The sequence below is a fragment of the Chlorella variabilis genome (genome assembly GCF_000147415.1).
Source record: "Chlorella variabilis unplaced genomic scaffold CHLNCscaffold_9, whole genome shotgun sequence".
Lineage (NCBI taxonomy): Eukaryota > Viridiplantae > Chlorophyta > Trebouxiophyceae > Chlorellales > Chlorellaceae > Chlorella > Chlorella variabilis.
The window spans coordinates 435,758-450,066 of NW_005435079.1; the positions used below are offsets into that span (position 1 = coordinate 435,758).

A 14,309-nucleotide genomic window follows, 5' to 3' on the forward strand; every position below is an offset into this window, starting at 1 on the left:
GGAGGCTCTTCCGACCAGGCGTCATGAGTGAATGAACATGATGAGGGAGGGAACAGTTGATGGCTGCGGAATTCCATGATTTCGTGCCATGCTTGCCGCCATCCCACCCTTCACCCCTTCATGCCCCGCCGCAGGGAGGGGCGCATGGAGGCGGCACTGACGGCGGGTGTGCTGCTGTGCCTGGTGCCAGAGTCCACCCTGATGCTGACACGGGCCACCATGCTGTCGCCAGAAGGGCGCAGCAAGACGCTGGATGCCTCGGCAGACGGCTACGCACGGGGCGAGACGTGCAGGGTGCTGTGCCTGCGCCCGCATGGCGCCACGCTGGCTGGTGAAGGCGGCAGTGGCGGCGGCATGCACCAGCTGCCCCTGGGCCTGCTGCTCGCCTCGGCTGTCAATACCAACGGCAGGGCCAGCAGCCTGACCGCCCCCAACGGCCCGGCGCAGCAGGCGCTGCTGCGTGAGGCACTGCTGGTTGCGGGGGTGCGGGCGGGTGAGGTGGCGGGCCTGCAGATGCACAGCAACGGCACAGCGCTGGGCGACCCCATTGAAGTGGGCGCCGCCTCGGCTGTCTTCCTGGTGAGCACCGTCATGTGCTGGCGTGAGGCGTGCTCTGTGTGCCTTGCATTGCATTGCCTGCCCACCACCCAGCACCCACCCAACCACACGGCCCACCAACTCCAAGCAGGCCTGCCAGCCCGTGGCCTTGGGAAGTAGACTACATTTTTAACAACTCATGTCCCCCTTACCACCCTCATTGGCTTGGCGTGCAGGAGGGCGCTCACTCGTACCACCAGCAGCAGGTGCAGCAGCCCCAGCGCCGTGCTTTCCTATTTGCCACAGTCAAGGGCATTACCGGGCACCAAGAGTCTGGAGCCGGTGCAGCGGGGCTCCAGCATGCCAGCCAGCTGGTGCAGAGCAGTTCGGTGCCGCCCGCGCTGCACCTGCGCCACCTCAACCCTCACGTGCATGGCGCCCTGGCAGGGCACGCAGGTGGGCTGGGCTTGGGGCACCTGCCTCCTGTTTGGGTGCTGCCTGCTTCTGGCTGGCCAGCCTGCCACAATGAAGCTGTTGATGCTGTTGATGCTCCTTGATGCACCCATGGTCCCAACTGTGTGATCAAGCTGCACTAAGCGTCTGGATTATGGATCTGCCTTGCAGTGTGCATCGCACGAGGCGGGCCGCATGGCGTGCCCGTCTCCCAAGCCACCGCCGCCCTGCTGGTGGGCATCAGCAGCTTTGGCGCCCAAGGCACCAACGCCCACGCGCTGCTGGCCGGCAGCGGCGCCGCTGCGGTGATCAGTGCCTGGAGCGCGGGCCTTCCTCCCGCCTGGAGGCGGTCCCGCTGCTATGTGGCCCCACCTGCGCAGCACCTGCTCACCAGCTGCCTGCTGCGAAAGCGCAGTCGGGGCGGCGCCATGGCCTTTGACAGCAGCCTGTCGGCACCCCGTCTGGCCTACCTGTGGCAGTATAGCCTGCACGGCAGGGCCTTCCTGAGCACCTCAGCAGTGCTCAGCATGGCGGCCTCGCTGCTGCCGCTGCTGGGAGCGGTGGCGGATGGCGAGGATCCGGTATCCGCGGCCTCAGTGGCGGCGGTGGTTGAGGCTGCCATGGTCGCCCCAGCCATGCTGCCGCAGGCAGCGGCAGCCCGGGTGGCCGCTGCTGTGGCCAGAGTGAAGCTGGCGGGTACCAGCGGTGCTGTGGAGGTGGCCCTGGCGGACCAGCAGCTGCTTGCAGCCAAGTTTGCTGCTAGCCCCGAGGCAGCCAGGGCGGATGGTGGAGGTGCAACACCTGTGCCTACCCCCAGGGCCGCTGCCGTTAGGGCACAGCTGGTGGGCCGTGTGCCCGCCAGCGACTCAACTGCACCGGCGAGCGTAGTGGCAGAGGCAGCACCTCTGGCCCCAGCCGAGGTGTCAGGCTATGCCCTGCACCCTGCCCTGCTGGATGCTTGCCTGGGCCAGGCGGCATCCGTGGCAGATGCCGCAGCGGCACCCTTCCCTTGGGTCCGCAGCGTGGCAGCCCTGCTCGTCGGCAGCAGCAGCCCCACGGGTGGAAGCGTGGCAGCCGTGTACCAGCCAGCCGACAGCTGGCAGGCGGGCAGCGGCAGCCTGGCGGCCCAAGCTGCCCACATCGCAGCGGCAACGCTGCTGGGTGTGGTGCTGGGTGACCAAGACATGCCGCCCGCCTCGCCCGGCCCAAGCTCCATGCCACTATCCGCAAGGGCAGGGCAGCTTGGCGGGCCTTTGGCGGGTGGGGAAGAGGAGGAGGCACCAGGGGTGCCGGCAGACCACCCGCTCCTGCAGATGCCAGAGGGGGAGCGCCTGCTGCACCTGCAGGCACAGGTGCGATACTGCTGCCCCACTACGACGCTTCCTGGCTGGAAGCAGCCTTGCATGCGTCGACTTGCTCACGCCTTACTTGTCGTCCCAAGTGTTCACTCCACCTGCCGGCCATCCCCTGCCTCTGCCCTCCTGAACCTCCAGGTGATGAGCGAGGTGCGGGCCATGCTGGGCCGCGCTGTGCATCCCGACGAACCACTCATGGCGGCGGGGTTGGACTCGCGTGGCGGCATGGAGCTTCGCCGCACACTGGCCGGAAGCCTGGGCCTTCAGGTGACTGGGAGCACTCCCCCTGTTCACCCCTGTTCCCACATCTGTCATTCTCCCTGCCTCCTTGATTGTGCTGCCTGCTCCTTGTCCCCACACCAAACACCTGGTGGTCTGGTCTCCCACATATCCCAATGCAGCTCCCCGTCACCCTCCTGTACGATTACCAGTCTGTGGGCGAGGTGGTAGAGTACATCAACGGCGTGCTGATGGAAGGTGCAGCTGTGTCGGTGGCAGCTGGCGCTGCCGAGCTGCCCGGGGGTGCCGGCGCTGAGTCAGACTCGGATGTTGAAGAGTTTACAGGCTCTGCCCAGCGCCAGCCTCGCTCCGGCGCTGGCGCTGCGGCTGCCGCGGCTGCCGACAGCAAGCCCAGCCAGCTTCTCAAGACGCTGCGGCTGGCGCCACCTGAGCGGCCGCTGTTCCTGGCAGCCCCCGGCGTGGCCAACGCCCAGTCAGCCTACTTCTCCTTCTCGCAGTTCCTGCAGGTAAGCTGACTGTGCAGCATCTATCCATGCTGTGCTGCTAGGCGGGAGTGGCCTGCACTGCTGAGCTACCCACCCCTCCCAGTTTTTTCCATGTGGCTACTGTGGTCAATGTATGCCTTGGCACCCCAACAGCTGCTGACATACCTCCCCTCTCCCCGCTGCCTCCCACTGCAGTGGTCCACCCAGCCCATCTACGTTCTGGACAAGGACAACGACCTGGATGTCAGCCGCCTGGCGGCACAGAACGCGGCAGACATGGTTCGGGTGCAGCCCGAGGGCCCCTACCTGGTGGGAGGCCACTCGTACGGCGGAGTGGTGTCCATGGAGATTGCCATGGTGCTGGAGAGCTGGGGGCACACCGTGGGCCTGGTGCTGGTGAGCGGCGGCGGCGGAACGGCCCGCGGGGGCACGCTCTAGCAGAGGCTATCCTACCGGCGATTGCTTGATGCTGTGCCTGCGCAAGGCGGATGCATGCCTCCTGGAGGCCCTTGGCTGCATTGCTCGGCTGTACCCGCCCCACCATGGTCAGCTGGCCAGCACAACCGCCAGCCAACCTTGCCGCCATGCAGATCATGGACACTCCTCATCCGAACCAGGTGCGGCGGGCCCAGCCCGAGGCCGAGGCGGCCAACGAGGAGGACGCCATGGAGCTGATGGAGATGATCCTCGGGGCGCTAGGTGAGTGCGGCACAGGATGGGCGTGATGTGTGTGTTTCGCAGTCGGTTGTATTGGTGGGTCAGCAGCGGCAGAAGGGGCGCAGGGCACAAGAGGCATTCCCAGCTCAGATTGTGGCTGGCAGGAGGTGGCTGAGCGTCTGCGCCTGCCGAGGAGCATCCCGGGCGCCGATGCGCAAGGCTTGGCCTCGCCCGCCTGGTGCAGGCCGCGACGCCCTGGGCATGGGGAGCAGCATCGCACACCCGCGCGAGAGCGAGGAGTGGCGGGGCATGGACCTGCAGCAGAAGTTTGAGTTCTTTGCGCCCATCTGGCGCGTTATGGTGAGCCCTCAGGGGAGGGGAGGGGGACATGTGTGTTGTGTGGGTAGCATGGGGAGGCGGGGTCCGCGAGCTGGCGCCATGGCCTCACCCTCAATTGCCCCTGAGCTATGCGCCTGCTGACTTCTGGTACCTGCCCCCTCTTTACACTCGCGCAGCGCGACAGCAACATGACCGTGGAGGAGGTACGGCAGCAGGTGGAGTATGTCTGTTTAGGCCGCGGCTAAGAAAGGCCTTCTTTGAAGGCGCTGGAGCTAGTGTCTAAACCCTCCGAGAGGGCACAGGTTCGATTCCTCCCATGTCGAAACTTTGTGAGGACAAACGCGGCATAGCTGACCGGCTCAGCGCCAATCCAAGCCAATTCCTTCGGGAACGCCTAATAGAATCGCCAAGGCTTCGGCACAGGCCTCCCCGGGACCCATTCACTACTAGTGGGGGGTACTGCACTTGGCGCGTCGGGCAGATCAAATAATGGTCTAAAGCTAGACGTTAAAACCGGGAAGTGAAGCTTGTGGAGGCTCTTCCCCACCTTTACCTTAGGCCGCGGCTAAGAAAGGCCTTCTTTGAAGGCGCTGGAGCTAGTGTCTAAACCCTCCGAGAGGGCACAGGTTCGATTCCTCCCATGTCGAAACTTTGTGAGGACAAACGCGGCATAGCTGACCGGCTCAGCGCCAATCCAAGCCAATTCCTTCGGGAACGCCTAATAGAATCGCCAAGGCTTCGGCACAGGCCTCCCCGGGACCCATTCACTACTAGTGGGGGGTACTGCACTTGGCGCGTCGGGCAGATCAAATAATGGTCTAAAGCTAGACGTTAAAACCGGGAAGTGAAGCTTGTGGAGGCTCTTCCCCACCTTTATGTCGCGCTGGTCACCAAGCAGGCCTCGTCCGTCTCAGACCTGCGCCGCTTCAACTTCCTGGCATCGGCCATCAAGGTGGGCCCCAGGTCCAGTTGGGAGGGTCAAAGGAGAGAATGAATAGAGCGCTCTCAGCGCTGCTTGGCTCAGCACTCACTCAGCGTCGAACGCAGCAGCGGTAGCACCACCGCACACACACCATTGCCCATTCCCTGCCCCCACAGGCCCCTATTGTCTACTTCCGCGCCGCCAACCCCGGCGTGTGCACGTACATGGACGACCGGCGGGACGCTGCGGTACCGCATGGCGCCTGCTGGTACGACATGTGCGACGACTGCGAGGTCATTGACGTGCCGGGGGACCACTTCTCCATCCTGCGCCAGGTGAGAGGAGGGGAGGAGAGTTGGGCCCAGAGAGAGAGGGACACAGAGGAGGGTGTGTGTGGTGTTGAAGATTGGGGCTCCACTGTGCTCAAATTTGTGGAAAGTGGGGGTGAGGCAAGCACCACTTTGGAACGGTGCATGCTACACGGCCTCAAGTCCAAGCCCTGAATAGCCTCCCCGCCCCGCGTGTGCCGCCACATGCAGGACCTCGGCGACATGAACCTGATTGTCACTGCGCTGAAGCAGAAGCTGGCTCCGTTTGGGTGGACAGAGGCGGTGCGGCGCGGCGACGAGCAGCGCGGCTATGCGGTGTCTGCGGTGAGTGCACCAGGCAGCACGCGTGCATGCCCTGCCCTGCCTACCAGCCTGGGCCATTCGGGCTGAGGCGGTGCATCCACATGGATGGTTCCAACATTGTCGTGCCACCTTCTCTTTATATATCTGCAGGCGGAGATGCAGGACATCGACAGCTACCTGCAAAAGATGGGCGTGAAGGACCCCGGCCTGAGGCGCCGTGTGGAAGCGGGCGTGCCGTACGCCGACGCAGCGGCGCTGGGTGGCGGGGCCTCTGGCATGGCGGCACAGCCGGTGGAGCTCGTGAATGCTGCGGCACGGGAGGCCAGCAGCAGCGGCAGCGGGGCCGGCACGCCGGTGCTGGTGCTGTGCTGCGACGCGGACGGCGGGCTGGGTGGACTGGAGCCGCTCCTGACGGCGCTGGAACTGCCGGTGTTTGCGGTGTGCCTGCCCGAGGCTGGCGAGATGGCGGGGGCGCCTGCTGATGTGGCGGAGCTTGCCATCCTGGCGCTCAAGGCTGCTCGAGGCGTGGCGCCGGCGGGCTGCCCACTGCTGCTGGGAGGGGTGGGCTTTGGCGCTGTGCTGGCGCATGAGCTGGCGATCCAGCTCAGCGCCAGCTCACCAGACACTGTTCAGGCGCTGGCTCTGTTTGAGGGACTGCACACCCTGCGCCATCCGGCCGCCCTGCTCAGCTGGCTGGCCCCGCCCAAGCGCCGCGAGGTGTGCCAGGCAGCGGCGGCGCTGTACCCCGTGGTGGCGGCGGCGGCGGGGGCTGCTGCGCCTGGCATCGAGGCCTTTGCTGCCCGTCTAGCCAGCATTGCCAGCTATGAGGAGCAGCTCGACTATGTGGCCTCCTTCAAGCTAGCAGAGGTGGGCCTGAGGGTGTGTATTGATCCTAGCCCTTGTGGCTGCCTGTGTGGCTGCTTTCTGGCAGCTGGGGGTGCCGTCCCAGGTAGCAGGCAGCCTTCCAAGCTGCCGATGCAACTTGAAAGCTTGCAGGGCCTCAACATCCAGTCCAGCGGCACTCACCCCGGTCCTTGCCGGCACGCCCTGCGCAGGAGAGCCAGGCGACCTGGGACCATCGCATCGCCGCCCTCCTGGACCGCCTGGCCTACTGGCAGGCTCTGGCAGAGGGCTACCGTGCTCTGGACATCTATGTTGGCCCCACCCTGGTGTTTGCCCGCCAGCGAGGCGCCACAGGGCAGCAGCCTGTCGGCGGCGCCGCCGGTTTGCTGGCTGCGGGTGGCCCTGGAGGCGAGTGGCGCAGCATTGCACAGCTGGTGCAGCCTGCAGCGCTGCATGAGCTGCCAGAGGGCGGCAGCACAGCCGCGCTAGCCGCACGGCAGGTGCAAGCCGCGCTGCTGGCGGCGGCGGCAGAGGCAGCAGAGGCGGAGGCAGCATCTCCCGAGGTGGCAGCGATGGAGCAGGGCAGCAGCATGATGCTGACGCCGCGCCAGCCTCCCTCTCCCTCGCCCTTCAGCCCGCCTGCCGACTCCGAAACAGCCACCATCGTGCTGCCGCTCAACCGGCTGTGCCCCGAGCGGCGCTACATCCTGCGCCGCAGCGGGCGCAGCAGCAGCGGAACGCCGCGCCAGCTGCTGGCGCCGCCTCTGGCGCGCCTGCCGCTGTGGCTAGTGGGCAACGAGACGGGCAGCATCACAGGGTCGCTCAAGGAGATGGCGGCTGAGCTGCCGCTGCCCTGCTACGGGCTGGCAATGGGCGGGGAGGCTGCCAACCTGGGGAGCCTGGCTGAGCTGGCGGCTCACTACGTGGCGGCGGTACAGGCGGTACAACCACGCGGCCCCTACCTGCTGGCCGGCTGCAGCATCAGCGGCGCCGCGGTGGCTCACGCCGCCGCCGCGCAGCTGCAGGCTGCCGGCCAGCGTGTGGGGCTGCTGCTGCTCGACGGCTGCCTGGGCCAGCCTGCGGGGCTGCCCCTGCACGACACCACGTGGTGAGTGCACCATCAGCTGCAGAGCCCCAGCCAGCACTTGCGCTACTGCTGGAAATCCTGGCCCAGCATACCCCCATGTACTTCCTTGCGCCTCACTCCCGAACCCCCCTCCCCCCCTGCCTTGCCCACAGGTATGCGCTGTTCTATTTGCTGCGCGAGATTGGCAGCCTGCGGGGCCCCATGGAGAGTTCATTGACAGCTTGCGCGCCGCGGGCAGCCCCAGCCAGCAGCTGCGCCTGCTCAACGCCTACCGCCCCGCGGAGCTGGCGGCCGTGGGGGCGGGAGAGGAGCACTGGGATGCCGCGGTGTACTCAACCCTGGACCGCGCCACGCTGCTCAAGCGCCTCCTACGTGGCGCTGCATACGGCGGCTCTGCCGCCGGCAGCGGCAGCAGCACCCCGAGCAGCTCCAGCGTGGCGAGCTCCAGCAGCGGCGTTGGCGGCATGCCTGCGTTTGGTGGTCCTGTGGCGGCGGTGCTGCCCCGGGACCGCCTGGGTGCGATGATGCTGGAGGCCACACGGCGCAACGGCCAGGCTCCGACGCCACGCCGGGCGGCGTGCTGCACGTGCCGCTGGAGGCTCGCCACACCGAGTGCCTGCTCAGCGAGCAGGGGTGGCAGGCCACAGCTGTGGCGCTGGCAGAGGCCGTCAGGGCGGTGTTGCCGCTGTTGTGAGGAGGGTGCATGGCTTGCGTCAACTTGATTGCATGAATTGAGGTTCACTTCCCCATCGATATAGATGCACCATTTTGCACCCACTCTTGTAAGGAGCATAGCTCACTCTGTTGGGCAACATTGAATGGCAGGCTCGGCATTATATTACAGTGTGAAGATACGGCAGGTAAGGGGCATGATACATGCGTGCATGGCAGGGGGATGATACAAGTGTACAGGGCAAGGGCATGCGTCACCGCCACACCCAGCAGTGCTCCAGCAGGCCATCTGACCGCTCCTCCTGGGTGCTGAAATCATCCTCCGGCAGGCCGCTCAGCACGCGGGCGCTCACCCGCTTGCACACATACTGCAGGAAGCAGGCCATGAGGAGAAGCCACTGGAGGCACGACTCCCAGCAGTCGTGCGATAGTGGCCGGCCGCCCTCTGCTCCCGCTTCCCCCGCATGCAGGTGGGCTGCAAGGCTGCCCCCCGGGAGATGACCAGGATGCCAGCACCTTGGAAAGCAACCCCGGATACGACTGGCTCTCTTTCATTTCAACGCTCTCCACCATGCTGCCCTCGTCCACCTCGACCTGGAGCAAAACCACAGCACGTGTTAACAGCAACTCGGCATGAGTGAGCGATGAACCCAGCCCACCATGGCCCTCCCCACCTGCGGGTCTGCGGTCAGCACCGGCCCCAGCTCCTCCAACACGCCCCGCACCGCCGCCTCCTGCCACCGCTCCCCCGGTAGCAGTTTCTCGCTCAGCGGCAGGCCCCGAGTGCGCTTGCTGCCGTTGGGCAGAACCTGCACACCCTCGTGGCGAGGCAGGCAGTGCGAGCTTGGCAGGAGCCATACATGTGCAAACATGGCACGCCGCTTGCATCAGCCCGGCACATGCACCGACCTGCTCTGCCTCGTACAGCGTCTGGCCTCTGCTGTTCTTCAGCAGAACATTCAGCACCGACACCTGCGCAGTACATGCCAGCAGTCAACAGGCAGCACGCCGCTGGTGTGCCTGTTGTCGTCACGTTCAGCAGCAAGGCAGCCCGCCAGGCCAGTGGCCCACAGCGAGGCAGCTCACCTCTCGCAGCGGCCTGCCGCTCTCCAGGAACAGCTGCGTCTCGCCCGCCTCTACCTCCTCCCTGCGGCGCAAAGCCCAACAACGCGACGTGCTTGGTACAGCTGGTTGCCATTTCGGCTGCCTTGTCAAGCAAATTGTCTCACTCCTGGGCCTGCCAGGGCACGCACCACAGCTGATCCAGAGACTTGGCAGGCCCCTTGCCATAGCGGTCCAGGGAGATGCCGCCGCGGGCCAGCCACTGCGCCAGCTCCTGCGCGTCGGCGCCGGCGAATGCCGTCCTGTCCGGCCCTGCCGCCGCTGCTGCGCCGGGGAACGAGGACATGGCTCGTGCAAACAGCAGCGTCGGGCGCCGTAGCACCCAACGCTGGGGGAGGAACGGGGTGGGGACTGCACCACCGGGAGGTACGAGAGTGTGTGGCGACGGCCTGCCGCCGAGCGGGCACCGTCTCGGGGCGGCTCGTCCTTAATGGCCCCAATTAACGTGCTGTGCATCTCACAGGCATACCAGCATCGCACGCTCCCACAAGAGGCGGTTCGCAGCGCACCTGGGCTGTTTGCGTGGGTCTTGGCAACCCACCCCTTTACCATAGCCCACGCCAGCCCGGGTTCACAACCCCAAAACGTGTATCGCGATGGGCAATTGCCTCTGGATGCCGGCGGGATGTGAGAGCTGCCCCGACGAGGTGCCCAAACCACATGTTTTTCCTGGTGGAAAGTGGGGTTGTTTCATGGCCTAGCGGGCTGCAAACCTCCCTGCGCAACCTCCTCCACATCCTCACATGGTCTTGCCGCATCCACAGCCGGTCATAGCCACCGCCGGCCCTTGCTGGCCGGCGCCAGCATGCGGCCTGGCGCTAGCTCGGTGCAGAAGGCGGCGCCACGCGCCCTGTACCTGCCGAAGCGCCTGCGCAGCAGACCTGCTCCTGGTGGATGCGGCGAATGTGCTGTCCAGGGCGCGCGCGGACACCCGTCGCGGCTGCCGCCTGCCCGGCGACAGCGTGGCGGCCAGCTTTGCCGACTGGCTGCGCTTCCTCGCGGCGGTCGCCGAGCCGCAGCTGCTGGTGGCCGTGTTCGACACCCCCAAGAGCAGGCGCCTGCAGCAGCCGCAGCAGCGAGAGCAGCTCGCTCCCGAGTATCTCCAGCACCGCAAACGGCGCAAGCTGCAGCAGGCGGGTGAGGTAGCTGCTGCAAGCACCAGCAACGGCACGGCGGGCAGCAGCACAGGCGCCAACAGGCCCAGCTTACCTGGCGGCGACCCGCTGCGTCCCTTCAAGCAGCAAGTGGAGCAGCTGGGTGGAGTGTACCTGGAGGCGGCAGGCGGCTGGGAGGCAGACGACGGCATGGCGGCGGTGTGTCGTGCCGTGCACCAGCGCCACCCAGCTGCCAGCGTGGTGGTGGCATCTGGCGACACAGACATGCTGCAGCTACTGGCGCCCCAGGTACAGATCGGAACGGCGCTGCGCAATGGGTGCTGGGGCTGCCCATGGGCTGCGCCAGCGCCCTGCCTCAGCTCAGCTGCTTGTGCACCACAGCGGTGTCTTTGTCCATGTGGGCTACGAAAACCTGAGCAGCTGCACCCTGCTTGCTTGTGGCAACTGGCCGTGCAGGTGTCATGGCTGCAGCTGCACAACCAGACGAGCTTGGGCTGCCCGTTGGGGGCGGAGCTGGTTACTGCCGAGGCTTTCCAGCAGCAGCACGGCTTCCCGCCCTCCGCCTACCCCGACTGGCTGGCCTTCACCGGTGCGCCCTGCCGCTCGTCGTGACTGAGGGCTGGCAGCCAAACAGCGCTCGCTCGTGCCGTGCTGCACTCCAAATTGAAGGGCTCGTTGCTCAGTGGTGGCCCTGCAATCCTACATGTTCTGCTTCGTGCAGGCAAGAAGGAGGCCAGCATAGCAGGGGCCAGCGTGGGGGCCAGGACAGCGGCCAAGCTGCTGGGGCGGTATGGCAGCCTGGAGGCTGTGCTGGCGGCGTCTGCCGCGGGGCAGCTCAAGGGCTGGGGCCCAGCGGTGCAGCACCTGCTCGACGACAGCAGCCCCAACAGCGGCGGCGGCCATCGTGAGGCGCTCCTGCGGCGCAACCGCCGCCTGTTTGCTGCAAACTCTGATCCGGCGGTTGTAGGGCAGCACGGCATGCATCAGCTGCTGGCAGCATTGGATAAGCTGCAGCCTGCGGTGCGCTCGCCTGCCCCAACTGCGAGCACTGCCACCAGTAGCGACTGCGGTGCCAATAGCTCCTCCGCTCAGCCACCAACCAGCTGCAGCGGCAGCCTGCCCATTGAGCTGGCCTGGCAGCACCCTATGCATGTGCGGCGGTGGCGCCACCTCCAGCAGCAGCTGGCAGCAGGGGCGGTGAACAGCCTGGCTAGCCGCCTTCACCAGGCAGTGACCCTCCAGGGGCTGGCAGTGGATGAGCTGTGGGAGTCTCCCGGTGCTGAGGGTGCGCCAGCCAGCGGCCGCGGAGCCACTTTTTACGTCTGCCCTTGCGATGTGGCGGCCGGCAGCTGGGAGTGCGCCGCACAAGCAGTGCGGCGGCAGCAGCAGCAGCAACCAGCTGGGGGGAACCACACGGCATCGCTCATGCCGCTGCTGCACGGTGCGATGCGGCACCACGTGCAGCTCGTGAAGCGTGCCGGATACTGCGTTCAGCTCAGGCTGCTGCCTGCAGGCGAGCCCAGCTGATTTGTGGTGGATTACCTCAATCGTGGATCATCTCAATTTGTAATTGGAAGTTGGACTGCATTGGGAAATAAGAAGCATTTTGCACGGGATGGCGACCGTTGACCCCTCTACTTGAAGTTGCCAGGGTGCTCGCTTGAAACGACCATAAATGGGGCCGGTGTGTGTGTGAGTCGGGGATGTGAATGTGCTCGGGCCGAAGCCGCTAATCGTGCCGGCTGTCCAAAGCGAGGAGAATCTGGCCGCCGATGGCATCCCGGGGAGGCTCCGTCTTGCAAGCGCCATGCCGGTCTGCCGGGCAGCCGTCCGCCGCCCAGATGCCGCCACCGTGGCGGCATTCGTGACGAAGGTGCCGTGAGGCAAAGTCCCAGCTAGTGTTCCGGCTGGGGTTCGAACTCGTGCCTGTGGTATCACCCACCGGCACTCATCCAGCTCCTTATTTAACGTCGCGGCCAACGACGAAACGGGGGGGGTGTGTGCGTGTGTTACAGGGATTGGGCACATTAATGTGCTGGGGCCGAACCCGCTAACCCTGCCGGCTGTCCAGAGCGAGGAGAATCTGGCCGCCGATGGCATCCCGGGGAGGCTCCGTCTTGCAAGCGCTATGCCGGTCTGCCGGGCAGCCGTCCGCCGCCCAGATGCCGCCACGAAGGTGCCGTGAGGCAAAGTGAGCCGACTGACTGACTGAGATTACAGAGAACCGGGCCCTTTAAAGGGCTGGGGACACACAAGCCGTGCCCACTAGCTCTGGACAATATAAGTATGAAACCAACCAACAGACAGGGCGGCGGAGCGCGGGGCTGCGAGGAGCCGATCGGGCACAGCGGGCGGCAGGGAAAGCGGAGGGTGCCTGGGAGCCAGCCCAGTGACTGTCAGAGAGTTGTGAGGAGGGGAAACGGGGGGCAAAAGACAGGGGAAAGAGGGGGATCAAGGGCCAGGACCGCCAGCAGGCGGCGCAAGCGGCTCAGAGACGCCACCCACCCCGGCACAGAAGCTGGGGGAGCGGCCAGGCGGGCGGGCGGGGACCGCCTCAGAGGGCAGGCGACACAGGGGGTCAAGGCTCAGGTCAGATCACACGGGAGAAGGGGGCAGCCAGCTGCCAACGAGGAGAGGGGAGAAAGGGGGACGCCAGAGAAAGCACACCGAGCGGCAGCGCGGCAGGCACAGCAGCGCACGAGCAAGCACAGGCGCACAGGCACTGCAGCACACTGCCGGCGGGTCCCCGATGGCGTGACTGCGGAAAAGCGCAACCACCTCCACTGGTTCCAAGCACACCTCGCACGGCGCAATAGCCAGCCAAGGGGTGAGCCGTGTGTGTGTGTGGTGTGTGTGTGTGTGTGTGTGTGTGTGTTACAGGGATTGGGCACATTAATGTGCTGGGGCCGAACCCACTAACCCTGCCGGCTGTCCAGAGCGAGGAAAATCTGGCCGCCGATGGCATCCCGGGGAGGCTCCGTCTTGCAAGCGCCATGCCGGTCTGCCGGGCAGCCGTCCGCCGCCCAGATGCCGCCACGAAGGTGCCGTGAGGCAAAGTCCCAGCTAGTGTCCCGGCTGGGGTTCGAACTCGTGCCTGTGGTATCACCCACCGGCACTCATCCAGCTCCTTATTTAACGTCGCGGCCAACGACGGGAGTGTGGTCTGTGATCTGTGATCTGTGATGTTACAGAGGCAATGCCCATTAATGGGCTGGGGGCACACAAGCCGTGCCCACTAGCTCTGGACTGTATGAAAGCATGCAATACCGCCCGGGCGGCAAAGGGCGGGCTCAGGGAGCGGTCGGGCGCAAAGGGCGGGGAGGGAGGCGAGGGGCGCCTGATGGCCAGCCCAAGGGCGGCAAGCATACCAGTGGGGGGGAGGGGCAGGTCGAGGACCCGCACACCACCACCACCAGAAAGCGGGCCCACCCACCCCGGCACAGTAGCTGGGAGAGCGGCCAGGCGGGCGGGCGGGGGCCGCAAAGGTGAAGGCGGCACGCGGGAAGACCGGGCAAGGGGAGGACGGGGCAAGCGCAAAAGCGCAAGCATCTGCGGGTTACGGGGGGGAGAGTAGGGGCGTGACGACCAGAACGGCAGGCACGGAGTGAGCGAAAAGAGGGGGGGACGGCGGGCCGCCCGGCACGCGGCGGCAGCACCTGCCTGCCCGAACGCAAATCGCTCGGCGGCAACAGGCTCCTCCGCCAAGCCACGCCACCCCACGTCTCAATTCGCTGAAGGGAAAGCACCAGGGCTTGGGGCCGCGACACACGGAAGCGGGAATTGGGGGGAGGGGCTGGCGCGCACAAAACGCGTCGTAGGGGGCGAACAAGTCGCAGAGGGGGTGGCCGGG

General features: G+C 66.1%; 3 protein-coding genes across 3 annotated transcripts in view; 2 read left to right on the forward strand and 1 right to left on the reverse strand.

Moving 5' to 3' along the window:
- Positions 1 to 8,346, forward strand: part of CHLNCDRAFT_57723 (hypothetical protein) — a gene marked incomplete at its 5' end in the record, with an annotated part of 63,095 nt that extends 54,749 nt beyond the window's left edge. Inside the window, 16 exons of the mRNA XM_005847850.1 lie at positions 135 to 579; positions 774 to 993; positions 1,162 to 2,342; positions 2,484 to 2,612; positions 2,747 to 3,091; positions 3,266 to 3,466; positions 3,661 to 3,769; positions 3,972 to 4,087; positions 4,243 to 4,269; positions 4,965 to 5,018; positions 5,165 to 5,323; positions 5,528 to 5,641; positions 5,771 to 6,487; positions 6,676 to 7,503; positions 7,703 to 8,030; positions 8,084 to 8,346. Of these exons, the coding sequence (XP_005847912.1) occupies positions 135 to 579; positions 774 to 993; positions 1,162 to 2,342; positions 2,484 to 2,612; positions 2,747 to 3,091; positions 3,266 to 3,466; positions 3,661 to 3,769; positions 3,972 to 4,087; positions 4,243 to 4,269; positions 4,965 to 5,018; positions 5,165 to 5,323; positions 5,528 to 5,641; positions 5,771 to 6,487; positions 6,676 to 7,503; positions 7,703 to 8,030; positions 8,084 to 8,244 (5,134 nt within the window). The 3' untranslated portion in view covers positions 8,245 to 8,346. The remainder of the gene's footprint in view (positions 1 to 134; positions 580 to 773; positions 994 to 1,161; positions 2,343 to 2,483; positions 2,613 to 2,746; positions 3,092 to 3,265; positions 3,467 to 3,660; positions 3,770 to 3,971; positions 4,088 to 4,242; positions 4,270 to 4,964; positions 5,019 to 5,164; positions 5,324 to 5,527; positions 5,642 to 5,770; positions 6,488 to 6,675; positions 7,504 to 7,702; positions 8,031 to 8,083) is intronic.
- A 28-nt stretch (positions 8,347 to 8,374) lies between these two features.
- On the reverse strand, positions 8,375 to 9,630 carry CHLNCDRAFT_57724 (hypothetical protein; the record flags this gene model as incomplete). The annotated part of the gene is made up of 6 exons (XM_005848014.1): positions 8,375 to 8,590; positions 8,739 to 8,816; positions 8,897 to 9,031; positions 9,132 to 9,194; positions 9,309 to 9,369; positions 9,476 to 9,630. 6 exons carry the CDS (start codon positions 9,628 to 9,630, stop codon positions 8,477 to 8,479), a joined length of 606 nt encoding a protein of 201 aa, XP_005848076.1. The 3' UTR covers positions 8,375 to 8,476.
- A 374-nt stretch (positions 9,631 to 10,004) lies between these two features.
- On the forward strand, positions 10,005 to 11,986 carry CHLNCDRAFT_145313 (hypothetical protein; the record flags this gene model as incomplete). Its single annotated transcript, XM_005847851.1, has 4 exons — positions 10,005 to 10,023; positions 10,221 to 10,747; positions 10,916 to 11,048; positions 11,181 to 11,986. 4 exons carry the CDS (start codon positions 10,005 to 10,007, stop codon positions 11,984 to 11,986), a joined length of 1,485 nt encoding a protein of 494 aa, XP_005847913.1.
- Between the last annotated feature and the right edge of the window lie 2,323 nt (positions 11,987 to 14,309).